The 27,122-nt window shown below is 45.4% G+C and overlaps 1 protein-coding gene across 1 annotated transcript; it reads right to left on the reverse strand.

Moving 5' to 3' along the window:
* Position 1: 1 nt before the first annotated feature.
* LOC105479748 (protein phosphatase, Mg2+/Mn2+ dependent 1G) lies at positions 2–26,930 on the reverse strand. The gene is made up of 10 exons (XM_011737943.2): positions 26,619–26,930; positions 6,520–6,589; positions 5,298–5,383; positions 4,851–4,983; positions 3,771–4,186; positions 2,739–2,879; positions 2,147–2,381; positions 1,286–1,415; positions 936–1,038; positions 2–612 (listed from the first exon to the last, which is right to left on the reverse strand). Exons 1-10 carry the CDS (start codon positions 26,736–26,738, stop codon positions 406–408), a joined length of 1,641 nt encoding a protein of 546 aa, XP_011736245.2. The 5' UTR covers positions 26,739–26,930; the 3' UTR covers positions 2–405.
* Between the last annotated feature and the right edge of the window lie 192 nt (positions 26,931–27,122).

Raw genomic sequence — 27,122 nt, forward strand, 5'->3', positions numbered from 1 at the left:
ATTAGGTTTTGGCCTTTAGTCTGAAAAAGTGTTGACTGAAAGTGTACAACAGAGAGCGGGTGCAAGCGGCCGAGGGGCCATGGAGCCGCCGATAAAAAAGAATGTCCTTAAATAAAGTGTTCACAGAGTAAAAACCAGAACCGCCAGTCCTTCCCTCCAACACAACAGAGCACAGGCACAGAACTGGTGATGAGCCCGAGGAGCAAAGAGGCGGCTGGGGAGGACAGCAGAGGCTCCGGCTGCTGTGTGGAGGGAGAGCCCTCTTTGGAATGGGCGGAGTGAAGCCACCCAGCTCCCCCTGCACACCTCATACCCACTGCTAAGGCTAAAGGAAAAAGACAAAACTCAGTCTCAGGTCCGGAGGGCTCAGAAAACAGTCTAGGTGGGCAGGGGTCTGGATGACTGCTAGTCCCGCTTGGCCTTCTTCTTCTTGTCGCTGTTGCCATTTTCTTCAGCCCCCTCAGTAGAGAGCACTTCCTCTAGTTTCCGCTTGCCACTCTCTGGCTGGAGCTCTGCTGTGTTTCGGGGCTTGAAGCAGATGATGATGCAGGTCATGTTGTCACACCCTGTACCATCCCCAGAAGTGTCTGGTGCCAGGCACTGATCCAGCAGCTACAAAAGGGATGGGGGTAGCTCAGCCACAGGGTTTGAACACCTTGCTGGGAACCTAGAGTCCCACAAGAGGGCTGGCCTGCTGAGTCAGGGTGATAGAAGGAGAGAAATGGGCAAGAGGTATCACAAAACAGCCCACTTGCTAGTCCATAAGGCATAATGCTAAGTCAGAGAAATGAGAGAAGGTGGAACTTTGTAGTCGGGGTTTAGCGTCTGTCAGCAATTAATGGTACTGCTCCCAGATTGCCGACTTAGCTCAGATGAAAAGAGTAAACCCTGGCTATGCAGACCAAACACCCTCTCTTCTCCACCTTGGTACTCACCTCTTCCACAATGGATGACAATAACCGAAGCTCCCCATTTTCATCACGCTGGCTGATCTTTGATTGAATGAAGTCTACAACTTCCTGGCTGCTCATCACATTCCTGGGGTCGAGAACAACAGTCAGAATCTTCCAGTCTCACCAAGGCAGAGTAGAGGAGTATGGACAGAGGTGGTGGCCCAGGCCAGTGTAAATAACTACAGAAATTCTCAGCTCTGCCTTAGTCTGGGTGCTCTTCACTCACCAAGAGGTCTAGGTCTGCCTAGGTTCTAATCCTAGAGGTGCCCTAAGCCCTATAAGAGAAGAAATGCTGCAGAAAGGGGAATTTAGGGCATTCTGCCAGTGCTCACCAGATGCCATCACAGGCAATGACCATGAATTCATGGTCGTCAGTGAGAGTCAGCACCTTGATGTCAGGAAGGGCTGAAATCATCTGTTCCTCAGGTGGCAGGTTCTTGTTTCTCTTATAGAAGTGGTCCCCTGGAGTAAAGGAATGGTTGGTTGATGAGCAGTTTGGATACTTTTCCCACAGACTTGTGTTTGTGGCAGGTCAAACCTTGCCATTCATTTCCCTTCTTTACAAAGTTCCACAATCTAGTGGAATGGAGAACTGAGTCCTAGTTTTTCTAGTTTCAACCCTGCCACCAGACTGCTGAACCTTAAGAAAGTCACTCACCGGTCTTGTTCATCATTCAAATGTTACATAAGATGGATATAATAATACCTACATAGCCAGGCGCAGTGGCTCATACCGTAATCTCAGCCCTTTAGGAGGCTGAGGCGTGCCTGAGGTCAGGAGGTCGAGACCAGCCTGACCAAGAAATCCCGTCTCTACTAAAAAAAATACAAAATTAGCCAGGTGTGGTGGTGCATGTCTGTAATCCCAGCCGCTCAGGAGGCTGAGGCAGGAGAATTGCTTGAACCTGGGAGGTGGTGGTTGCAGTGAGCTGAGATCATGCCATTGCACTCCAGCCTGGGCAACAAGAGTAAAAACTCCGTCTCAAAAAAAAAAAAAAAAAAAAAAAAAAAGATACCTATATATAATGATACCTATACCCATCTTAGCTATTTCACAGGAATATAAGAACAGAGGTAGTAGATATTGAAGTGCTTTGAAAGGCACAAGCACTAGGAAGATTAAAGTTTGCTACTAGGTAGTCTGGGACAGAGAGCAAGACCCTAGAAGTCTTTCCCGGTTTCTTGGCCCTTACCAATGGCTCTGGAGAGGTTGAGGCCCCCGTTGACTCGCCCATCCATGGTGACCTTGCCACCAGCATTCTTGATGCGTGCTAGTTCTACTTCATCCTCTGGTTTGTGATCATAGGACATGTCTAAAGCTTTGCCAGCCTCAGATACCACACAGCGAGAGTCTCCTGCGTTGGCTACAATCAACTGCTTCCCTCTTATGAGGGCCACCACCGCTGTTGTACCACTGTCAGAGCCAGGCTAAAGAGGAAGAAAGGGAGCATCATGGGAGCTTCTGAACATGAGTTCCTCACTGATGTGCTCCTGACCATTCACCTATGCTTGCTTTCACTGGGACCCCCAAGAAAGCTTTAACAAATAGGAGAGGCACAGATTTCATCTTTCTAGAGACAGCAGCACACTCCCTCTCCTGTGTTTTTAGATAATTAGACCCCAAAGGCTTACCATCTCATCCCCCTTGCGGAATAAATCCCTATTACTATCACTTCCATCCTAAAGTATCAGGGGGATCCCCTTCCCCTGTCTCAAAATCAAAATTAGGGGATTCACACCTGCCTTGTGGCCTTTCAAGACTCATTGCTCCCATTCCCCACACACCTCCTCTTTGCCTTCCATCCCTGGCACCATCATCTCTTCTTCTTCTTCTTCATCGTCCTCTTCAGCCTCCTCGGTGTCATCCTCATCTTCCTCATTCTCTGCCTCCTCACTGCTGTAGCCATCCTCTTCCTCACTGCATTCCTGCCAGGAGGAGGATCCCAGACTGCTGAGACTGGGATGATCCCTTCCCTCCCCCCAGCTCAGACTCAGAATCAAGAGGCCCTGACTGAACACAGGTCCTCAAAACACTGAAAGATACAAGTATATGGTCATGAAAATTGGGGGGATGGAAAGGGCTAGCATGAGTATAACTGACATCCTGAACTGGGCTTAGCAATCACTAGCAAAAAGCCCAGGACAAGGCAAGGGCTGCCAGCCAAAAGTATCTTTCAGGCACTGTGGCCAGAAAAATTGTCCAGAGGCCGGGCGCGGTGGCTCAAGCCTGTAATCCCAGCACTTTGGGAGGCCGAGACGGGCGGATCACAAGGTCAGGAGATCGAGACCATCCTGGCTAACATGGTGAAACCCCATCTCTACTAAAAATACAAAAAAAAAAAAAAACTAGCTGGGCGAGGTGGCGGGCGCCTGTAGTCCCAGCTACTCCAGAGGCTGAGGCAGGAGAATGGCGTGAACCCGGGAGGCGGAGCTTGCAGTGAGCTGAGACCCGGCCACTGCACTCCAGCCTGGGCAACAGAGCGAGACTCCGTCTCAAAAAAAAAAAAAAAAGAAAAATTGTCCAGAGAAGAAAACAGCTAACTAGCCAAGGTAACAACTATATTCTTGTTCTCTCTCTAGGAGACAGACTCTGAAAGGCCAGAACTAGATCTGCTTGTTATAGTATCAACAAAGGAAGAGGTAAGAAAGCAAATGGTACCTGTGATGACGGAGCTCAGTGAATTCAAGGCTAAAGCTTAGAATACAGTGGGTCTTAGGGGATGATGTCAAAACAGGAGGAGAGTTGAAAACTACAGACGGCAACCAAACAGGACCTCTCTGCAACTTCAGCATCTGCCTGCCCTCACAGGCCCTTACCTCACTGTCTTCCTCTTCCTCCTCCGCCTCATCTGACTCATCCTCACTGTCCTCAAAGAACTTGGACTTAGCAACTCGAGGCAGCTTGTCAGAGGCTGAAGAGCAGGAAGGCCCAGCCTCTCCAGTGGGAATGCCAGGCTCACCAACTTGGCCTGCCTCAGTCCCACGTTCCGAGTTGGAGGAAAAGCCTGTGTAGGCCTTGGCTGTGGGGCCATTTTCCTGTGAAGGAGTTTCCCTAGTTGAGTCCTCAGGTCCTGCCTCCCCATTGAGGCCCTGGGACCCTGGTTCCTCGCCTGTCCCAGCTCCAGATTTGCTGTGGGGAGGGCCCTTGTGACAGTTCTGCCCGTAGCGTGTCAGCAGCTCTTCAATAGTCATGGTAGCCTCTTCATGCAGCAGTGCAGCCTCCTCATTGTCCACTGCAGGGAAGAGGCTAAATCAGAGCCCCCATGCCAGACTCCTCATGGGATCCGTTCATCTCACTATCTCAACAGCCCTTACAGCCTCTAACTTCCCCACAACCTCCCACTCCTAAGGTTCCTCTTGCTCATCAAGTCTCAGAAGAACATGCCCTAGCTCCTCCTCCTCCACAGACTTCTTTGGTTTTTGTGTTTCATCCCCTTCTTAATCAAAACAACACTAGTTACTATACTTCCCCTCTGACGTCTCATTTGTTATTGTTAAGTTGTAAAAACTCTATTCTGGCTGAGGATCCAGGAAGCCCACAGTGCTATTGTAGAATTAGGATTTAGGCTTAATGACTGGCTATTGGGGCTAATAACTGCTCCAGTCTTGAGGGGGAAAAAAAAAAGCACATAAATACCAGCAGGAACCAGGAAGATCCCATCACAATGACAAAAGATAATGTATATACAATGTTTACAGCTCAGATGCCACTCAACAAAGATAATTCTCTCTCTCCTTTTCATAACCACATACAATGCAAGAGAACACCATAGGTTTCTTTAACATAAGGACTCCCCAGGTCCCTAGAAAGCCATCCTATCTTAGAATTGATAAGAAATATTAAAGAATATTTCTTAAAATGCTGATTTCCCCTCAAACAAGGGATGCCACACTCACCATCATCTTCATCAGCTACTTTTTCCTTTTCATCTTCATCCTCAGTGGGTCGCCCTGCAATCTGTGCCAGCTCTTTAATGACTTCCTCAGTGGTCAGTTTGGCATCAATAGCCAAGAAGGCATCTTCTAAAGCCTAAATATAAGCAAAATAGTCTAAGACTAGTACAAAATGAACTCCCTATGTACAATCCTGAGCACAAGGATGGAATACAAATTAAGAGTGTGAGCTACCACAGTAAGAGACACTCACAGATAAAAACAGTTCAGAGGCCTAGGAATAGTAAGGTAAGTCTAAAAGGTGGCCAATAAGCTCGTTTTAGGAACAGAATTCTTCAAGAGTAAATAAGCAGCAGCAGCTAGAGGACAAAAAGAAAGGAAAAGCCCAAGGGCTAGAGAACAAGGGAAAAGCCTACACAAGTGAGGAATGGGCAGTGTAAGCTGACAGACCTTCTGTAGCTTGCCTTCCTTGTAGGCCTTCTGATCTTTGATGATATCAGGAAGATATTTGGCACAGTACAAGGCAACTTCCTCCCCTAGAAGGAAAGGAAGGAAAGTCACCTGGAGCACTGCTCCCCACACATAGAAAGTGATACAATATTTATATGCCATAGTGGAGTGAACCCCAAGGGTTGAGGGGATAAATATCTTAGCACCCCTGAACCCTATTTGAAGGACATTGTTTGGGGAAGTTCTGGTCCAAAAAAATGGATTTCACCATCAATTCTCTCGGTATATTAACATAACTCGTCTTTTCTCACATGTATACTTAGTTCTCCAGTGAAAAAAAGATAAAGAATCAGCTCATCTGGATACAATTTTCTTTTTCTTTTTCTTTTTCTTTTTTTTTTTTTGAGATGGAGTCTCGCTGTGTCTCCCAGGCTGGAGTGCAGAGGCGTGATCTCGGCTCACTGCAAGCTCCACCTCCCGGGTTCACGCCATTCTCCTGCCTCAGCCTCCCAAGTAGCTGGGACTACAGGCGCCGCCACCACGCCCGGCTAGTTTTTTGTATTTTTAGTAGAGACGGGGTTTCACCATGTTAGCCAGGATAGTCTCCATCTCCTGACCTCGTGATCCACCCGCCTCGGCCTCCCAAAGTGCTGGGATTACAGGCTTGAGCCACCGCGCCCGGCCTCTTTTTTTTTTTTTTTTTTTTAAAGACAGGGTCTTGCTCTGTTGCCCAGGCTGGAGTGCAGTGGCATAGTCTTGGCTCACTGCAACCTCCACCTCCCAGGTTCAAGCAATTCTCCTGCCTCAGCCTTCTGAGCAGCTGGGACTACAGGCACAAGCCACCATGCCCAGCTAATTTTTGTATTTTTAGAAGAGATGGGGTTTCACCATATTGGTCAGGCTGGTCTCGAACTCCTGACTTCATGATCCACTGGGCTGAGATTACAGGCATGAGCTACTGCGCCCTGCCTAAAAATTTTAAAAAATAAAAATAGAAAAAGAGAAAGAGACTCTTTGGATTAAAACAAGTCCTGGTGAGATTATAAACCAATACAGTACCTACTGGGAAAAAAGAATGACAGAATACAGAAAAACAGCACCAGGCAGGAAATGATATTGAGGGCCAGACCCTGGAAAGTAAATGAACAAGGGGACTGTTCTTGCCCTGGAACGTCTGGAACTGGGGTCCTAGAATGTTACCAATATGATTTGTTAAAGTTACCTCCATGTCCATCGTAGACAGAAAACATGGCTGTCTCACTGTCCAGCTCAGGAATACAGTTGTGAGCATCCTAGGAAAAGGACAGCATAATTGGCATGTCTCAGGGTCAAAGAATATTCCTCAAGTCATAGGGATCAATGTCACACCTTACTAACTTTTCCCTGGCTGGCCTATATGGCCTAGAAATAAGAAAGGAAAATGGAATGATAAAATACAGAGAAAGAAAGGAGGGAGGCAAAGGAGGAAAGGGGAAGGAGAAAAGGAAGAATCAGGTTACTACCTCTATAATAACCTCAACCTAGGAGATATCTCAGTCCAAATGGCAGAATATTTGGCTGCTGGAAATAAACCTGACCCTTTTGGATCTGTGGAAACTACGGGAAAACCAGAATAAAGGATTTTTTTTTCTTCTTTGTTTCTGAGATGGAGTCTCGCTCTGTCACCCAGGCTGGAGTGCAGTGGTGCAATCTTGGCTCACTGCAACCTCCGCCTCCTGGGTTCAAGTGATTCTCCTGCCTCTGCCTGCTGAATAGCTGAGATTACAGGTGTGTGCCACCACGCCTTGCTAACTTTCGTATTTTTAGTGGAAATGGGGTTTCACCATGTTGGTCAGGCTGGTCTCGAACTTTTGACCTTGCGATTCGCCTGCCTTGGCCTCCCAAAGTGTTGGACAGGCTGTATACAGCATTATTTATAATAAAAAACAGTTGAGGTCGGGCACGGTGGCTCACGCCTGTAATCCCAGCACTTTGGAAGGCGGAGGAGGGCGGATCACTAAGGCAGGTGGATCACTAAGTCAAGAGATTGATACCATCCTGGCCAACATGATGAAACCCCATCTCTACTAAAAATACAAAAATTAGCTGGGCGTGGTGGTGTGTGCCTGTAGTCCCAGCTACTCAGAAGGCTGAGGCAGGAGAATCACTTAAACCCAGAAGGTGGAGGTTGCAGTGAGTGAAGATAACACTACTGCACTCCAGCCTGGGTGACAGAGTGAGACTCCGTCTCAAAAAAAAAAAATAAAAAAATAAAAAATAAAAAACAGTTGTAACCATCTAAATTTCCAGGAATAGATTACAAATGGTACGTATCTCCAGTGGAATACATGTAGCTGTTAAAAGCAAATATATGTTAATTTGGAAATGAGTTCATAATATCTTAAGTAGTTAAAAGCAAAAAGTTAAAGTATTTACATGTATATGTGAGTCTGGAAGATCACATAGCAAACCACCACAGAGGGTGAGATTTGGGTAATAATTTCTACTTTTCGACATTCATTTTTAAATTTTTGTACAATAAACCACATTGTTCCATTCTGAATAAGGACAACAAACACACCTAAGAATTGGCCTCAAGTTGCCATTCTACCATATACTGCATGATCTCTGGTCAGCTACCTTACGGTGTGCCTCAATTTTATCCTCTGTGATGTGGAATAACATCTACCACACCCACATCATCACAGAACTGTTGATAATGATGCAAAACACATAAAAGCCCTTTGTAAACTGGAATTTGCTACGTAAATATATACACATACACACATACATACATACACACACATACATGTATATTCTGCTCTGATATTTAGCACCCATTTCACATTTTTCTTTTTTGTTCCTCTCAAAGAGGACCATGCACAATAAAGATTCATCTTACACCTTGAGGTCTCACTCCTGAGAACTACTGCACAATTACCATCTCCTTCACTTCTTGGTGAAGCCTGGGATCTATATTATGATTTGGAACTGCTTCACCTTCTCAAAACACTTTAATTTTCTCCTTTTATATCTTTGCTCATAACCTTTACCCATACCTTTGCTTCTCTCTATCCCTTACTGAGACAGAGCCAAGTATTTCAACATGGTCTCTCAGCAATCTAGAAAAACTCACCCAACCTTGTATAACCCCACCAACTGATTTATGCCTGAATCAGGACTACTAAGTTTGCTAGTCATAAAATGTTATGAGATTGGCTGGGTGCGCTGGCTCACACCTGTAATCCCAGCGCTTTGGGAAGGTAGGCAGGAGGGAATGATTGAGATCAGGAGTTGGAGACCAGCCTAGGCAACGCAGCAAGACCCCGCCTCTACAAAAAAATTTTAAAATTAGCCAGGCATAGCAGCATGCACCTGCAGTCAATCCTAACTACTCGGAACACTGAGGCAAGAGGACCACCTGAGCCCAGGAGGTCAAGGCTGCAGAAAGTTATGATGCACCACAGCACTCCAGCCTGGGTGACAGAGGGAGACCCCGTCTCTGAAAGAAAAAAAAGTTATGGGGCCGGGCGCGGTGGCTCACGCCTGTAATCCCAGCACTTTGGGAGGCCGAGGCGGGCGGATCACAAGGTCAGGAGATCGAGACCACGGTGAAACCCCATCTCTACTAAAAATACAAAAAAAAATTAGCCGGGCGCGGTTGTGGGCGCCTGTAGTCCCAGCTACTCGGGAGGCTGAGGCAGGAGAATGGCGTGAACCCGGGAGGCGGAGCTTGCAGTGAGCCGAGATCGCGCCACTGCACTCCAGCCTGGGCGACACAGCGAGACTCTGTCTCAAAAAAAAAAAAAAAAAAAAAAAGAAAAAAAAGTTATGGGATCACATTGACTATGGTCACTACTTCAATTCAGCATCTTGTTTTCTTTTTTTTTTTTTTTTTGAGATGGAGTCTCCCAGGCTGGAGTGCAGTGGCGCGATCTAGGCTCACTGTAACCTCCACCTCCCAGGTTCAAGCAATTCCCCTGCTTCAGTCTCCCGAGTAGCTGAAATTACAGTATGCACCTGCCACCATGCCCAGCCAATTTTTGTATTTTCAGTAGAGATGGGGTTTCACCATGTTGCCCAGGCTTGTCTCAAACTCCTGAGCTCAAGTGATCTGCCCACCTCGGCCTCCCAAAATGCTGGGATTATAGGCATGAGCCACCGTGCCTGGCCAAACACAGAAATTCTCCTCTCTTCCTAGATTGACAATTTCTCTTAAACTCCTGATCTCAAATCCTTCTCCTTCAAGATCTTACTTCACAGAGAATGTAATAACCTTAACAGAAATCCAAATAGCCATTTTGGCAGTGGCTCATGCATGTAATCTCAACATTTTGGGAGGTCAAGGCAGGAGGATTGTTTGAGGTCAGGAGTTCAAGACCAGCCTGGGCAACATAGTGAGACCTCATCTCAGCAACATCCCCAAATAGCCATTCTGCAGACTTCATTTCCCCTAGCCATTATGTGGGATTTAACAGCACAAATCATGTCAGTTTCCTTTTCTTTTTCAATGTTTATTTTAGAATCAGGGAGTACATGTGTAAGTTTGTTACAAAGGTATATACTGTGTGATGCTGAGGTTTGGGGTATGACTGAACCCCTTTCCCAGGTGGTAGGTATAGTATCAAATAGGTGGTTTTTCAGCTGTTCCTCTGCCACCCCCACTCCCTACCCCCTGCACCACCACCTCTAACAGACCCCAGTGTCTATTGTTGCCATCTTTATATCCATGTGTACTTGATGTTCAGCTCCCACTTACAAGTGAGAACATGCAGTATTTGGTTTTCTGTTTCTGTGTTAGTTCACTTAGGATAATGCCCTCCAGCCACATTCATGTTGTTGCAAAGACATGGTTTCATTCTTTTTAATGGGTGCATAGTATTCCATGGTAGCTATATACCATATTTTCTTTATCCAGTCCACCACTGATGGGCACCTGGGTTGATTCAGTTTTTGCTATTGTGAATAGTGCCGCAATGAACATACACGTACATATGTTCTTTTGGAAAAATGATTTATTTTCCTTTGGGTGTATACCCAGCAATCAGATTGCTGGGTCTAATGGTAGTTCGACTTCTAGTTCTTTGAGAAATCTCCAAACTGACAGTGCCTAGACTAAATTAATTTATACCCTCAAAAACAGTGCACAAGTGTCTGCTTTCCTCTGCAGCCTTACCAATGTCTCTCATTTTTTGACATTTTAACAAAAGCTGTTCTGACTGGTGTGAGATGGTATCTCTTTGTGGCTCTGATTTGCATTTGTCTGATGATTAGAGATGAGCATTTTTTCATGTTTGTGGGCCACATGTACATCTTTTGAGAAGTATCTGTTCATGTCCTTCGCCCACTTTTTAATGGGGTTGTTTGCTTTTTGCTTGTTAGGTTCCTTATAGATTTTGTATATTAGACCTTTGTTGGATGTATACTTTGTGAATATTTTCTCCCATTCTATAGGTTGTAAGTTTACCCCCTTGATAGTTTATCTTGCTGCATGTCACTTTTCTTGAAAGATCTCTTGGATTCTGTGTAGTTCTATACCTCTGACTGCCTGTTTCTATAGGATGTTCTCTCTCTCTCTCTTTTCCTTTTCTTTTCTTTCTCTCTCTCTCTCTGTGCTGGGATAACAGGCACACGCCACCACGCCCAGCTAATTCTTGTATTTTTAGTAGAGATGGGGTTTCACCATGTTGGCCAGGATAGTCTCAATCTCCTGGACCTTGTGATCCGCCCACCTTGGCCTCCCAAAGTGCTGGGATTACAGGCGTGAGCCATGCACCCGGCCAGGATGTTCTTTCTTTCTATACCTCAAACTTAACACATGTAATCAGGAAATCAGTAGTCTGCAAAAAAAATCAGAGGTTCCCCTATAGGTTCTTATTTCTGTAAATGGAATCTTAACTCTCCCAGGCAACACTTAATCCCAGAGTCAAGCTTAACTTCCTGGCTGTCTTCCACCACCAATCACTGAGTCCTGCTGGATTTTCCTTCATCATGTTGTTGTTCCTGGATTACTTTGTTTTGTTGGGTTTTTGTTTTTTTTTTTGTTTTTTTTTTTTTTTTTTTGAGAGAGAGTGAGCCTCCTTCTGTCACCCAGGCTGGAGTACAGTGGCGTGATCTCAGCTCACTACAACCTCCGCAACCCAGGTTCAAGTGATTCTCATGCCTCAGCCTCCCAAGTAGCTGGGATTACAGGTACATGCCACCACGCCTGGCTAATTTTTATATTTTTAGTAGACACGGGGTTCCACCATGTTGCCCAGGCTGGCCTCAAACTCCTGACCTCAGGTGATCCTCCTGCCTCAGCCTCCCAAAGTGCTGGGATTTAGGCATGAGCCACCACGCCAGCCCACAGTAAAATTATTATTATTACTGTCGCCAGGCTGGAGTGCAGTGGCGCAATCTTGGCTCCCCGCAACCTCCACCTCCCGGGTTCAAGCAATTCTCCTGCCTCAGCCTCCCGAGTAGCTGGAACTACAGGTGCGTGCCACCACACCTAGCTTATTTACTTATTTGGAGACGGAGTCTCACTCTGTCGTCCAGGCTGGAGTGAAGTGGCGCAATCTCAACTCACTGCAAGCTCAGCCTCCTGGGTTCATGCCATTCTCCTGCCTCAGACTCCTGAGTAGCTGGGACTACAGGCGCCTGCCACCATGCCCGACTAATTTTGTATTTTTAGTAGAGACAGGGTTTCACCGTGTTAGCCAGGATGGTCTTTATCTCCTGATCTCGTGATCCACCTGCCTCGGCCTCCGAAAGTGCTGGGATTACAGGCTTGAGCCACCACGCCCGGCCTAATTTTTTATTTTGCGCAGAGATGGGGTTTTAAAATTAGCCATGTATGATGGTGCACACCTGCAGTCCCATCTATGTGGAGGCTGAGGTGGCAGGACTGCTTGAGCCCAGAGGTTGAGGCTGCAGTGAGCTATCACAGAGCACCACTGCACTCCAGCACAAGCAAGAATAAGACCCTGTCTCAAAAAAAAAAAGAAAGAAAGAAAGAAACCATTAAAAAAAAAAAACAGATAATAACAACTGTTAGCAAGAACGTGGAGAAACTGAAATTCTTGTGTACTGCTGGTGGAAAAGTAAACGATAGAGGTGTTGTGAAAAACAACATGGAGGCCAGACACGGTGGCTCACGCCTGTAATCCCAGCACTTTGGGAGGCCAAGGCAGGCAGATAATTTGAGGTCAGGAGCTCAAGACCAGCCTGGCCAACATGGTGAAACCCCATCTCTACCTAAAAATACAAAAATCAGCTGGGTGTTGTGGCAAGCACCTGTAATCCCAGCTACTTGGGAGGCCAAGGCAGGAGAATCACTTGAACCCTGGAGGCGGAGGTTGCAGTGAGCCGAGATGGCACCGCTGTACTCCAGCTTGGACGACACAGCAAGACCCTGTCTCAAAAAAATAAAAAAAATTAGGCAGTCACTAAAAGACAAATACTGTATGATTCCACTTACAGTATGAAGTATCTAAAGTAATCAAATTCATAGGGACTGAAAGTAGAATGCTGTTTACCATGAGCTGAGGAAAAGAGAATGGGGACTTATTTAACGGGTATAGAGTTTCGGTTTTGTAGGACGAAGAGTTCTGGAAACTGGGTGCACAACAATGTGAATGTACTAAATACTACTCAACTGTACATTAAAAAATCATTCAGGCTGGGCGTGGTGGCTCATGCCTGTAATCCCAGTACTTTGGGAGGCCGAGGCGGGCGGATCACTTGAGGTGAGGAGTTAGAGACCAGCCTGGTCAACACGGAGAAACCCCGTCTCTACTAAAAATACAAAAATTAACTGGGCATGGTGGTGCACGCCTATAATCCCAGCTACTCAGGAGGCTGAGGCAGAAGAATCTCTTGAGCCCAGGAGGCGGAGGTTGCAGTGAGCCAGGATTGTACCACTGCACTCCAGCATAGGTGACAAGAGCAAGATTGTCTCAAAAAAAAAAAAAAAAAAGAAAAAGAAATGATTAAGATGGTAATTTTTATGTTACGTGTATTTTATCACAATGAAATTTTTTTTTTTTTCTTCTTGAAACAGAGTTTCATTCTTGTTGCCCAGGCTGGAGTACAATGGCATGATCTAGGCTCACTGCAACCTCTGCCTTCCCGGTCAAGTGATTCTCCCTCCTCAGCCTCCTGAGTAGCTGGGATTACAGGCATGCACCACCATGCCCGGCTAATTTTGTATTTTTAGTAGAGACAGGGTTTCTCCATATTGGTCAGGCTGGTCTCAAACTCCCGACCTCAGGTGATCCGCCCACCTCGGCCTCCCAAAGTGCTGGGATTACAGGCGTAAGCCACCGCACCCAGCCACAAGGAAAATTTTTAAAGAAAAAAAAAAAAAAAAAAAGCCGAAAACTTTCCACAAAGAAGAGCCCAGGCTCAGATGGCTTTATTGGTGAATTCTACCAAACATTTACAGAAAAATTAATACCAATGATTCACAACTCTTCCATCACATCGAAAAGAAGGCAACACTTCCCAATTCATTCTACGAGGCCAGTATTACCCTGATTCCAAAACCAGACGGAGACATCACGACAAACTACCGACCAATTATCTCTTATGAATATAGACACAAAAATCCTCAACAAAATAGTAGCAAACTAAATCCAGCACCATATAAAAGGGTAATACACAATGATCAAGTAAGATTTATATACCAAAAAAATGCAAGGTTAGTTTAACATTCAAAAAAATCACTTAATGTAATATAGTGTATCAGTAGACTAAAGAACAAAACCCTATGATCATCTCGATAGATATTAAAAGAGGCACTTGACAAAATCCAGTGCTTATCAATGATAAAAAGACTCAATGTCAGAATGCCAGTCTGGGCAACACAGTTAAGACCCTGTCTCTATAAAAAATTTTTAAAAATTAGCCCAGTATGGTGGTGTATGCATGTAACCCTAGCTACTAAGAAGGCGGAGGCAGGTGGATCTCTTGAACCTAGGAGTTCAAGGCTGCAGTGAGCTATGATTGAGCCACTGTGCTACAGCCTGAGTGACAGAGCAAGACTGTCTCTAAAAATATATATATAAAATAGACTCAACAACCTAGGAATAAAAGGGAACTTCCTAAACCTGATAGAGTACATCTATGAAAAACTGAGTCGGCTGGGCGTGGCGGCTCACGCCTGTAATACTCCCCCAATTGATCTACAGATGCTGCATAACCCCCATCAAAACCCAGGTGCCTTTTGTGCAGAGATTGACAAATTAATCCTAAAATTTATATGAAAAATAACAAATTTTAAAGACATTTCAAAACGTACTAAAAAGCTACAGTAACCAAGATAGTGTATCACTGGCATAGGGACATGTAGACCAATGAAATGGACTTGAGAGTTCAGAAATAAAACCTTCATATTTACGGTCAATTTATCTCTGACAATGATGCCAAGATAATTCAATGGGGGAAAAGAACAGTGGTTTAAACAAATAGTGCTGGGACAACTTGATATCCACACACAACAGAATGAAGTTGGATCACTCCCTCACACCATTCATAAAAATTCACTCAAAATGGATCACAGACTTAAATGTAACAGCTAAAACTATACAACTCTCAGAAGAAAACCTAAGAGAAAATTGTTGTGACTTTGGGTTAGACAAAGCTTCTTAATAAAAACAAACAAAATAGACAAATTGGACTTTATCAAAAGCAAAAACTTTTGTTTCAAAAGACACCGTCAAGAAAGCAAAAAGAGGCCAGGTGCAGTGGCTCACATCTGTAATCCTAGCACTGTGGGAGGCCCAATCGGGCAGATCACAAGGTCAGGAGTTCAAGACCAGCCTGGCCAACATGGTGAAACCCTGTCTCTACTAAAAATACAAAAATTAGCTGCGCGTCATGGCATGCCTGTAGTCCCAGCTACTTGGGAGGCTGAGGCAGGAGAATCACTTGAACCCGGGAGGCGGAGGTTGCAATGAGCCGGGATTGCACCACTGCACTCCAACCTGGCAACAGAGTGAGACTCCGTCACAAAACAAAACAAAACAAAACAAAACAAAAAGAGGCAGGGTGCAGTGGCTCATGACTGTAATCCCAGCACTTTGGGAGGCTGAGGCAGGCTGATCACTTGAGGTTAGTAGTTCGAGACCAGCCTGGCCAACACGGTGAAACCTGGTCTCTACTAAAAATACAAAAATTAGCTGGGCATGGTGGCACACACCTGGGTCCCAGCTACTCAAGAGGCTGAGGCAGGAGGATCACTTGAACCCAGGAGGCAGAGGTTGCAGTGAGCCACGATCGCGCCACTCCATTCCAGCCTGGGGGGTCAGATCCAGACTGTCCCCCGACCAAAAATAAATAAATAAATAAAACAAAAAAACAAATCAAAAAGTCCACAAAAATTGGAGAAAATATTTACAAATCATATATCTAACAAACTTGTATCCAAAACATTTTTATATGTTAAGAGTAAAGAACTCTTAACATATAAAAAAACAACAAAAAAATCCAATTAAAAATGAACAAAGGCTTTGAATAGACATTTCTCCAAAGAAGATACACAAATGGCCAATAAACACATAAAAGATGTTCAAACATAAAGCCTGGCATGGTGGCTCTAGCCTGTAATCCCAGCACTTTGGGAGGCCCAGGGAGGCGGATCCTTTGAGGTCAGGAGCTCAAGACCAGCCTGAACAACATGGTTAATGCCCTGTCTCTACTAAAAATACAAAAAATTAGCTGGGCGTGGTGGCATGTGCCGATAATCCCAGCTGCTAGGGAGGCTGAGGCAGGAGAATCGCTTGAACCTGGACAGAGTGAGACTCTGTCTCAAACAAAAAGTTCAAACATCATTAGCCATTTAGCCATCAGAGAAATACAAATCAAAATGACAAGGAGACACCACTTCACACCCACTATTAGTTATTATAAAAAAAGTGGATAAGTGTAGTGAAGATGTGAAGGAACTGGCATCCTCATATATTGCTGGCAAGAATGTAAGATGGTACAGCCACTTTGGAAAAGAGTTTAGCAGTTTCTCAAAATGTTAAACATGTAGTTATCATATGACCCAGCAATTCCACTCTTTGGTATATAACCAAAAGATATGAGGATATATTTCCACACAAAAATTTGTACATAGTATCACTATTTATAATAGAAAAAAAAAAAAAAAAAAAAAAAAAACAGTGGAAATCCAAAATGTCTATCAACTAATGAATGAACAAAATGTGATATATCCATACCACGGAATATTATTCAACCATAAAAAAGAATGAAATACTGATTGATTCATGATACAACATTGATGACCCTTAAAAATATTATGCTTGGCTGGGTGCGGTGGCATACATCTGTAATCCCAGCACTTTGGGAGGCTGAGGCGGGCGGATTGCCTGAGCTCAGGAGTTCGAGACTGCCCTGGGCAACATGGTGAAACTCGTCTCTACTAAAATACACACAAAAAAATTAGCCATGCATGATGGTTGCTGCCTGTAGTCCCAGGTTTCTCGGGAGGCTGAGGCATGAGAATCGCTTTAACCCAGAAGGTGGAGGCTGCAGTGAGCCAAGATCACGCCACTGCACTCCAGCCTGGGCGATAGAGGGAGATCTTGTCTCCAAAATAAATAAATAAATAAAAATAAAAAAATTATGCTTAGGTACAACTATGATATATCAATTAAAAAATATCAGGCCGGGTATGGTGGCTCATGCCTGTAATCCCAGCACTTTGGGAGGCTGAGGTGAAAAGATTCCTTGAGGCCAAGGGTTCAAGACCACCAGCCTGGACAACACAGTAAGACCCTGTCTCTATGAAAATAAATGGATAAATAACAATAATTAAAATCAACCTCCTGGGGATAAGAAAAAGAGTTAACTAGGAGATAAGAGAAAATTCAAGAATTGTTAAGTCATTAATTTGGGATGGAGTACTGGGTCTTTTGTTTCCATTCCATCAACTAAGTGAGGAAGGTTCCAACAGAAACAACTGTAGCAAATGGGAGTGCCTAAAAGAAAACTAGCATCTCTTTCCTGGTTACACAGGCAACAGACTTGGTGATCTGCCTGAGCTCTATGTCTATCTGAACAGAAGGAGAGAATTTTAAAAAGTGCCCACTGGAGCCTGAACCATCTTGCTGGTATCCATCCAAAGGAGTCCAGCAGTATGAGGTCAAGTATACACAGCAGGTGGTAAAAGCCAAAGAAAGTCTAAAAACCAAAAGTGGAGATCAAGTCCCTCTAGGCCAGGCCTGGCTATTGCTGGAAACAAAGAGATGGTGAGTGATAACTGGATATGAGACTGGAGTTTTAAAGAGAATTCTGATTCTCTTTAGCTCTGTAAAATGAAATCTGCAAGGCAATGATCTAGAAATAAGCAAAAGAACCCTGGGTCAGCAAAATATTTATTCTTTTTTTTTTTTTTTTTTTTTTTTTTTTTTTTTTTTTGAGACGGAGTCTTGCTCTGCCGCCCAGGCTGGAGTGCGGTGGCCGGATCTCAGCTCACTGCAAGCTCCGCCTTCCGTGTTCACGCCATTCTCCTGCCTCAGCCTCCCGAGTAGCTGGGACTACAGGCGCCGCCACCACGCCCGGCTAGTTTTTTGTATTTTTTAGTAGAGACGGGGTTTCACCGTGTTAGCCAGGATGGTCTCGATCTCCTAACCTCGTGATCCGCCCGTCTCGGCCTCCCAAAGTGCTGGGATTACAGGCTTGAGCCACCGCGCCCGGCCAAAATATTTATTCTTAAATCTACTACAACAATGTATGTGTGATTAAAAAAAACAAAAAACAAAAAAAAACCTCATTCTTATAGGTAAAGCTGAGGGTAGAGGGAATGCTTGGGGTGGGGAGTAATTTACTCCTCAGGGGTCAACAGGCTTCAAAGTCAATTTCAAAAATACATATGCTTAGTAAAAGCATCCAGATATAAAAGGAAATGTATTTAGAATTCCATTTATAAAATGTTCAGAATAGGCAAATTCATAGAAGTCATGTAAATTAGTGGATGCCAGAGGCTAGTGGAAGGGAGGTACGGAGTTACTGGTAAAGAGTACAGGGTTTCTTTTTGGGGTTCTAAAACTGATTGTGGTGATAGATGTATAACTCTGTTTGAATATACTACAAAAGAGCCAGGCACAGTGGCTCATGCCTGTAATTCCAGCACTTTGGGAGGCTGAGGCAGGTGGATCACTTGAGGCCAGGAGTTCAAGACCAGCCTGGGCAACATGGTGAAACCCTGTTTCTACTGAAAATATAAAAATTAGCTGGGTGTGGTGACATGCGCCTGAAGTTCCAGCTATTTGTGAGGCAGAGGCAGGAGAATCACGTGAACCTGGGAGGGGGAGGTTGCAGTGAGTTAAGATTGTGTCAATGCACTCCAGCCTGGTTTACAGAGCAAGACCCTGTCTTGAAAGAAGAAAAAAAGAAAAAAAAGAGAATATACTAAAAACCACTGAATTACACCCTTAAAATGAATGAATAATATCCTTAAACCCACTGAATTATACTCTTAAAGTGAGTTCATATACCATACAGTGTATGAACTATATATCTCAATAAAGCTGATTAAAAAGGAACCTGTAAAAATTAAAAAGGAATCTGTATATACATTTTCAAATACTAAATATGACTAAAAGGTGTTGTTTTTCTGCTAGCATTGGGTCAAAAAGGAAAAAAAAGTTGATATACTTCATCTCTGAACTAGATCTAGAAAGAAACAAAACAACTATACTGAAATCATACTCTGTCTACAAAATGTCATTAAACATCTTAAGTTCAGTTCTAAAGATTTGTTTCCAGACAGTACAATGTCAAGAACTACTGATCAGACCTGTATAAATTTCTGTGCTTAAATTCAACCCCTTACCCTTACCTCTCAAAGTCCAATTCTAAGACTAATAACCCAATAGAAGATTGGAGGTGGGGAAACAATAGTAACAACTAAGGAATCAGACAACAGAACTTGTGTAAAATATCCTTGAAATCTTGAGGAATAAGTTCTGATTGTATTTTCCAGTTGCTCGAGAACTTATAAGGGAATGGAATAAAATATAAAATAATTTCTGGACCAGGCATGGTGGCTCACACCTGTAATCCCAGCACTTTGGGAGTCAAGGCAGGAGAATCATTTGAGCCTGGGAGTTCAAGACCAGCCTGCGCAACATAGTGAGACCCTGTCTCTACTAAAATAAAAAATTAGCTGGGCCTGGCAGCATGTGCCTGTAGTCCTAGTTACTCAGCAAGCTGAGGTAGGATTGCTTGAATCCAGGAGGTCAAGACTGCGAGTGAGCTATGATTGTGCCACTGCACTCCAATGTGAGCAATAGAGGGAGACCCTGACCCTAAAAAAAAAAATAAATAAACATAGGCCGGGCGCGGTGGCTCACGTCTGTAATCCCAGCACTTTGGGAGGCCAAGGCGGGCAGACCATGAGGTCAGGGGATCGAGATCATCCTGGCTAACACGGTGAAACCCTGCCTCTACTAAAAATAAAAAATAAAAAATTAGCTGGGTGTTGTGGTGGGCACCTGTAGTCCCAGCTACACGGGAGGCTGAGGCAGGAGAATGGTGTGAACCCAGGAGGCGGAGCTTGCAGTGAGCCAACATCGTGCCACTGCACTCCAGTCTGGGCGACAGTGTGAGACTCCGTCTCAAATAAATAAATAAATAAATAAACAAACAAACATAAATAGGCCAGGTGTGGTGGCTCACGCCTGTAATCCCAACACTTTGGGAGGCCGAGACGGGTGGATCACAAGGTCAGGAGATTGAGACCATCCTGGCTAACACGGTGAAACCCCATCTCTACTAAAAATACAAAAAAATTAGCCGGGCGTGGTGGTGGGCGCCTGTAGTCCCAGCTACTTGGGAGGCTGAGGCAGGAGAATGGCATGAACCTGGGGGGTGGAGCTTGCAGAGAGCGGAGATCAGGCCACTGCACTCGAGTCTGGGCAACAGAGCAAGACTCCATCTCAAATAAATAAATAAATAAATAAATAAATAAATAAATAAGTCCTCAACCTGGGCAACATTGCAAGGCCCCATCTCTACAAAAAATTTTAAAAAATAAAAAATTAGCCAGTCATGGTGGCATGCGCCTATAGTAGGCTGAGGCTGGAAGACCCCTTGAGCCCAGGAGGCTATGCGGTGAGCTATGATCAAGTCACTGTAAAGGTAGATAAGGGTAGCGAGGATGTGAAGGAACTGGCACAAGAAATCCTGTACTCCTTACCACTCAAGCATGGGCAAGAGTGAGACCCTGTCTCAAAATAAATAATTTTAAAAATAAAAAGGCTGGTCACGGTGGCTCATGTCTGTAATCCCAGCACTTTGGGAGGCTGAGGCAGGCAGATCACTTGAGGCCAGGAGTTTAAGCCCAGACTGGCCAGCATGGCAAAACCCCTTCTCTACTAAAAATACAAAAAAATTAGCCAGGCATGGTGGCGCGTGTCTGTAATCCCAGCTACTTGGGAGGCTGGGGCAGAACTGCTAGAACCCAGGAGGCGGAAGCTGCAGTGAGCCGAGATCACACCACTGCACTCCAGCCTGGGCAACAAGAGCAAAACTCCATCTCAAAAAAAGAAAAGAAAAGAGTTTCTCCATGCTCATGGGCATACATGTGATATAATCCTATACTAGCTTTGAACTGTGAATGGGTACGGCATGCTAATCAAATGCAAAAAATGCGTTTTTACCAAAGTTGCTTAACTACATTCTAGACAAAGAAATTCTGGCCAGGCGCAGTAGCTCGTGCCTGTAATCCCAGCACTTTCAGAGGCGGAGGCGGGCGGATTACCTGAGGTCAGGAGTTCGAGACCAGCCTGACCAACATGGAGAAACCCCGTCTCTACTAAAAATACAAAAAATTAGCCAGGCGTCCTGGCACATGCCTGTAATCTCAGCTACTCAGAAGGCTGAGGCCAGAGAATCACTTGAACAGGAAGGCCAGGGAGCCGAGATCGCACCACTGCACTCCAGCCTGGGTGACAGGGAGACTCCGTCTCAAAAAAAAAAAAAAAAAAAAAAAAAAGAGAAATTCTGACCTGGTTTAGTAAGTAAAAAGTGCTTTAAGCTATTGATATGAGATGCTAATCTGAGGATAAGAAAATAAATGCTTTTCAACCTTCAATGCCCTAAGGTAGAACCCCATAGCATACTTGTGATGTTTCTTTTTGTATTTTTTCCATTAATTTAATGACTGAAACTAATATGCAGGTATTTTAAGAATTTTCTGCTCAATACTATCTCTATAGTCAATTCTAGGTGACCCCTTTTGACCATTAATAAGGCAGCTTCTACACAGCAATAAACAGCTGGCCTACTCAAAATTATACTATAGATATTGACACTGCCTTTAATAAAAGGAAAATATGATTCATAGGACAGAAAATTCCCGGCCAGGCATGGTGGCTCAAGTCTGTAATCCCAGCACTTTGGGAGGCCGAGGCGGGAGGATCACGAGGTCAGGAGTCTGGCCAACATAGTGAAATCCCATCTCCACTAAAAATACAAAAAAAATTAGCTGGCCTGGTGGCAAACGCCTGTAATCCCAGCTACTTGGGAGGCTGAGGCAGGAGAATCGCTTGAACCCAGGAGGCGGAGGTTTCAGTGAGCCAAGATAGAGCCAAAAAAAAAAAAAAAAAAAAAAAAAAATTCCTAACTCTCCATAGAAAGCAGTTTTGTCACTTCCAGAGAACCTCACAACCAAATGTTAAATGTACTCTTGTCCCTTTAAGACTACATCAACTGATAGGCCAGGCATGGTGGCTCACGCCTGTAATGCCAGCACTTTGGGAGGCCGAGGCGGGCGGATCACAAGGTCAGGAGTTGGAGACCAGCCCGGCCAACATAGTGAAACCCTGTCTCTGTTAAAAACACAAAAAATTAGCTGGGCATGGTGGCAGGCGCCTGCAATCCCAGCTACTCGGGAAGCTGAGGCAGGAGAATTGCTTGAACTCAGGAGGCGGAGGTTGCAGTGAGCCGAGATCATGCCATTACACTCCAGCCTGGGCTGTGCGAGACTCTGTCTCGGAAAAAAAAAAAAAAAAAAAGACTACATCAACCGAATCTATTTTCAGATTTGATTTCTTATTTAGCCACCAAAAACTCAAGGGCCTTACCTCGTATATTTCTCAGGCACCCCTCCACAATCTACCTCTTTTTTTTTTTTTTGAAATGGAGTCTTGCCCTGTCGCCCAGGCTGGAGTACGGTGGCGCGATCTCAGCTCACTGCAACCTCTGCCTCCTGGGTTCAAGCGATTCTCCTGCCTCAGCCTCCTGAGTGGCTGGGATTATAGGCACGCGCCACCATGCCCGGCTAATTCTTGTATTTCAGAGACAGGGTTTCACCATATTGGCCAGAATGATCTTGGTCTCTTGACCTTGTGATATGCCCCCCTAAGCCTCCCAAAGTGCTGGGATTACAGGTATGAGCCACTGTGCCCAGTCCCTACCTCTTAATCCCAAAGTACATACCTCAGCCACTTTTTTCATGGAGAAAGAAGGAGGGAGGGGAACATCATCTGTGGTTTGTTTGTTGTTTTTTTTTTTTGAGACAGAGTCTGTCACCCTGGCTGGAGTGCAGCGGTGCAATCTCAGCTCACTGGCCTTCCTGTTCAAGCGATTCTCTGGCCTCTGGCTAATTTTTGTATTTTTAGTAGAGATGGGGTTTCACCATGTTGGCTAGGCTGGTCTCGAACTGACCTCGGGTGATCTGTCCCCCTTGGCCTCCCAAAGTGCTGGGATTACAGGCGTGAGCCGCTTCGCCTGGCCTGTGGTATTTTGATTACCTCTTCTCAAAACACCCTGGCTGCTGGGCGTGGTGGCTCACACCTATAATCCCAGCGCTTTGGGAGGTAGAGGCGGGTGGATCACCTGAGGTCAGAAGTTCGAGACCAGCCTGACCAATGTGGAGAAACCCCTTCTCTACTAAAAATACAAAATTAGCCAGGCATGGTGGCACATGCCTGTAATCCCAGCTACTCAGGAGGCTGAGGCAGGAGAATCGCTTGAACCTGGGAGGCGGAGGTTGCAGTGAGCCAAGATCAAACCATTGTACTCCAGCCTGGACAACAAGATAGAAACTCCATCTCAAAACACCACCACCACCACCCTGGTCACACAGGAAGAGAAGTTGGAAAGAGGCAGAAAGTAAAAATGCCAGCTATTGATGGTTGCCATTTTTGTCTCAAGAGTCCTCCCTATGGCTGAATCTACCCATCAGTCAGGATTTCAACGACCTTTAGTAGTATGATAACCTCACCTCAAATGAAGCATTAGGACCAAGCAAATAGGGTACATAAACTTTATTAATTGTTGGATTAAGCCCTAAAGCTTCAGAGGAATGGGAGTACTTTATATTTTCTGGAAAGATAAGGTTCAGGGAAGAGGCTAGAACTCAGTTATTTTCTTGCAATAGCAAAGAAACTACGCTATACTTTAAGGAGAACAAAAGCCAGAAGGAAAAGTATCAATGAAGCAGAATAGGATCCCAAACAATACTCTTCAAGAGGATTTGATTAGGCATATTTAATTATTGGTTAGGCATATTTATTCAAACAAGGGCAACTTCAGAAACAGCACATTAGCAAGATTTTAATACCCTAAGCAGTTATCTCTCAGGAGGAAGATTAGGATGTAAGGAATAGTCTAGTAAGATCTCTATACACTAAAATGTCCCTGACAAAAAAATCATTTTCTAATTGAGGAGAAACCAAAAATAAAGGGAAATGCCCTACAGAGAAGCAGCAAATAGTATGAAATCACTGGGCAAACCAACATGAAACACTGAGTAGCCAAGCAACTCAATCCATAAAGAAAACTAGAAAAAGGGCACCAAATAAATGGAAAAACAGCAGAGAAGTGAAAAATATTAAATGAGAAACCTGGAAGAAACATTTTACTGCGAGATGGAATATTCACCTCAAATCTCACAACATTAACAGAATGCCACGGAAATGGAACTTCTCAACTACCTACTTTCCTTCTGAAACTATATCCAGATTTATTTACTCATTTTTTTTCTTTTTTCTTTTTTTTTTTTTTTTGAGACAGAGTCTCACTCTGTCGCCCAGGCTGGAGTACAGTGGCACGATCTTGGCTCACTGCAACCTCCGCCTCCAGGGTTCAAGCGATTCTCCTGCCTCAGCCTTCCAAGTAGCTAGGATTATAGGCACGCACCACCACATTTGGCTAATTTTTTGTATTTTTAGTAAAGACGGGGTTTCGTCATGTTGTCCAGGCTGGTCTCGAACTCCTGAGCTCAGGCAATCCGCCCATCTCAGCCTCCCAAAGTGCTAGGATTACAGGCATAAGCCACTGCGCCTGGCCTATTCATTCATGTTTTGAGACAGCATCTCGCTCTGTCGCCCAGATTGGAGTGCAGCGGGGCGATCTCGGCTCAATGAAGCCTCTGCCTCTTGGGCTCAAGGTGATTTTCCATCTCAGCCTCCCAAGTAACTGGGACTACAGGTGGGCACCACCACACCCTGCTAATTTTTTTGTATTTTTTGTAGACACAAGGTTTTTTTTTGTATTTTTTTGTATTTTTTGTAGACACAAGGTTTCGCCATGTTGTCCTGAGCTCAGGTGATCTGCCTGCCTCGGCCTCCCAAACTGCTGAGATTACAGATGTGAGCCACTGTGCCCGACCTAGATATTTCTAATAGACAATTACATCTACCAAATAGTTATACTGTGTATGGTGGTGAAATATGAATGCTATGCTTCAGTTTGACATAGATGCTTAACAATGTCTAGTGTCTTCAACAATCTGATCCTACAGATTCTTTCCACCAAAGCAGTGTCCTAACCTTTCTGCACCTCAATTTCTTAGCTATAAAATGTGGGAGCCACCGGGTGTGGTGGCTCACGCCTGTAATCCCAGTACTTTGGGAGGCCAAGGCGGGCGGATCACCTGAGTCAGCCCGAGTCAGTTCAAGACCAGCCACATGAAGAAATCCTATCTCTACTAAAAATACAAAATAAGCCGGGCGTGGTGGCACATGCCTGTAATCCCAACTACTGGGGAGGCTGAGGCAGGAGAATCGCTTGAACTTGGGAGGCGGAGGTTGTGGTGAGCCGAGATCGCGCCATTGCATTTCAGCCTGGGCAACAAGAGCGAAACTCCGTCTCAAAAAAAAAAAAAAAGTGGGAGCCAAAGCAGATAAGATGAACTATAGGATCCACTCCAATCTTGAAATTTTATACCTAATTATAAAATTGTTATTAAGGTCAGTTACGAGTATCAAATTTGAATTGGAAAACAAAACATTTAAGTTCATACTGTCATTCCAGAGCTAACCACAGGGAGGAGCGAGGGATTTGAAACGATTCCCAAGGGAGACAGTATTTCGCTGTTACCTGAAGCCCACCCGGTAGGTGGATGAACCCTCAATCCCAGACAGAATATTTCCCTGGCCCTTTTGCCTAGACTTCAGAATGCTCTTCACAAAGACACAGTTAACCTGTCTTCCTCCCTTTCCTCCCTACCACAGTTTTCCCTCTTCTCTTTTGTAGTTTCACATTAAGTTTTACCTAATACTACTCTTCCCCCCAGAGTTTTCTTTTCCCCTTTTGTTCAGAGTAAAATTTTCTAGAAAAGCTCTTTGTAGGTAGGTTGTGATGAAAAAAATTGATGAAATGACTTAAAATCAAAGAAACTATACAACAATTATAGGCAAACGACAATTACTGATTAAGTTTTAGAGAAATCCTAAGAGAGAAAGAAAACCAAGCATAATAAGAAGGAAAATCTGGGGACCGACATAATTCAAGTTTTCCAAAGTTAGTAAAAGGCCCTGAAAAGAGTGTAAATGAGTGACAACCCCTGGAGGTCGGGTCCAGCCTCTGAAATTAACATACAAGAGCCCAAGGCCAGGCAACCAGAATGTGAAACAGACTCTGCCCGGGTTTCCTTTCACTGTCAAACCCCTAGCCAAAAGAAGCTTCCCACATCACATATTTTAAATATTAAAATTTAAAAAGTTATTCACATCTATTCACCTCTCCCTCGAAAAACAAATGAACAAATAGTCCCTCTTTCCGTATTTACTCCCACACTAAACCTCACACCCTTGATGAGCCTGGAGGGCTAGGTTGGCACGAGAGGATGGCGCCAAAGCTCGGGGAGAGGGCGGCCAGTGGGCGGAAGGTGCCTCTTCCCACATGGCCGAGCCCTTACCGCCACTGGCCACCGGCATACGGTCCCCAAGCATCGGGAGCTCCCTCTCGGCCCCGACCCCGCGGTCTCTGCCGCCTCGCAGACGGCCGCTGCGGCCGCAGGCTCCCGATTGGGACCCTTCCCAGGGGAGGACCCCATCCCCCGCTCCCTTTCTCCGTCAGATTCCCGCCCCGCAGCGGCCAGCCTATGGGCCCCTGCCTCACCTCCATGGAGACGCGCCAGCCTTGCATGGCGGAGAAGCCGTAGGGCAGCGGCAGGCGCGGGGCGCCGACCCCGTCCCCGGAGCACTTCACCGTGTTGGGCTGGGAGAGATAGGCACCCATGGCGACGGCTGGCCGGCGGCCTCAGGGGCAGGAAAGCTGGGCGCGACCCGTGCCGGAGCCGAAGCCCCGGGGGTGCGCGCGGCAGGAGCAGGCCCCGCGGCGCGACCGACGCAAGGTGCCGGTGAAAGGCGCGAGGCCGGCCAGGAGGCGGTAACGGGACGGGAGCTGAGAGGGAGCGGAAGCGGAAACGGCGCCGCTCCAGACCCCGCCCGGCCGGCTCGGCGGGGCCAGGCGCTGCGGGCAGTCATTTCCTTAGCAACTCGCCCCGCCCGCAGGGACAACGGCCCGCCCAACGGCCGCTCCCGCGAGACTGGCGCGACCACGCCCACCAACGGCCGCGATACTACTCAGCTGCCTCGAGCAGGTGGCGGGTGTACTTTCCGT

The sequence above is a fragment of the Macaca nemestrina genome, chromosome 13, assembly GCF_043159975.1.
Source record: "Macaca nemestrina isolate mMacNem1 chromosome 13, mMacNem.hap1, whole genome shotgun sequence".
NCBI lineage: Eukaryota > Metazoa > Chordata > Mammalia > Primates > Cercopithecidae > Macaca > Macaca nemestrina.

What these genes read in the sequence shown, in the direction of transcription:
- LOC105479748 (XM_011737943.2), bottom strand. Translation starts at nt 26,738, where the DNA reads ATGGGTGCCTATCTCTCCCAGCCCAACACGGTGAAGTGCTCCGGGGAC. An exon ending in AGGAAGAGGAAGACAGTGAG is followed by an intron (nt 2,880 to 3,770) that starts GTAAGGGCCTGT and finishes TCCTCCTGGCAG; the next exon opens with GAATGCAGTGAGGAAGAGGA. An exon ending in CAACCTCTCCAGAGCCATTG is followed by an intron (nt 1,416 to 2,146) that starts GTAAGGGCCAAG and finishes CCTTTACTCCAG; the next exon opens with GGGACCACTTCTATAAGAGA.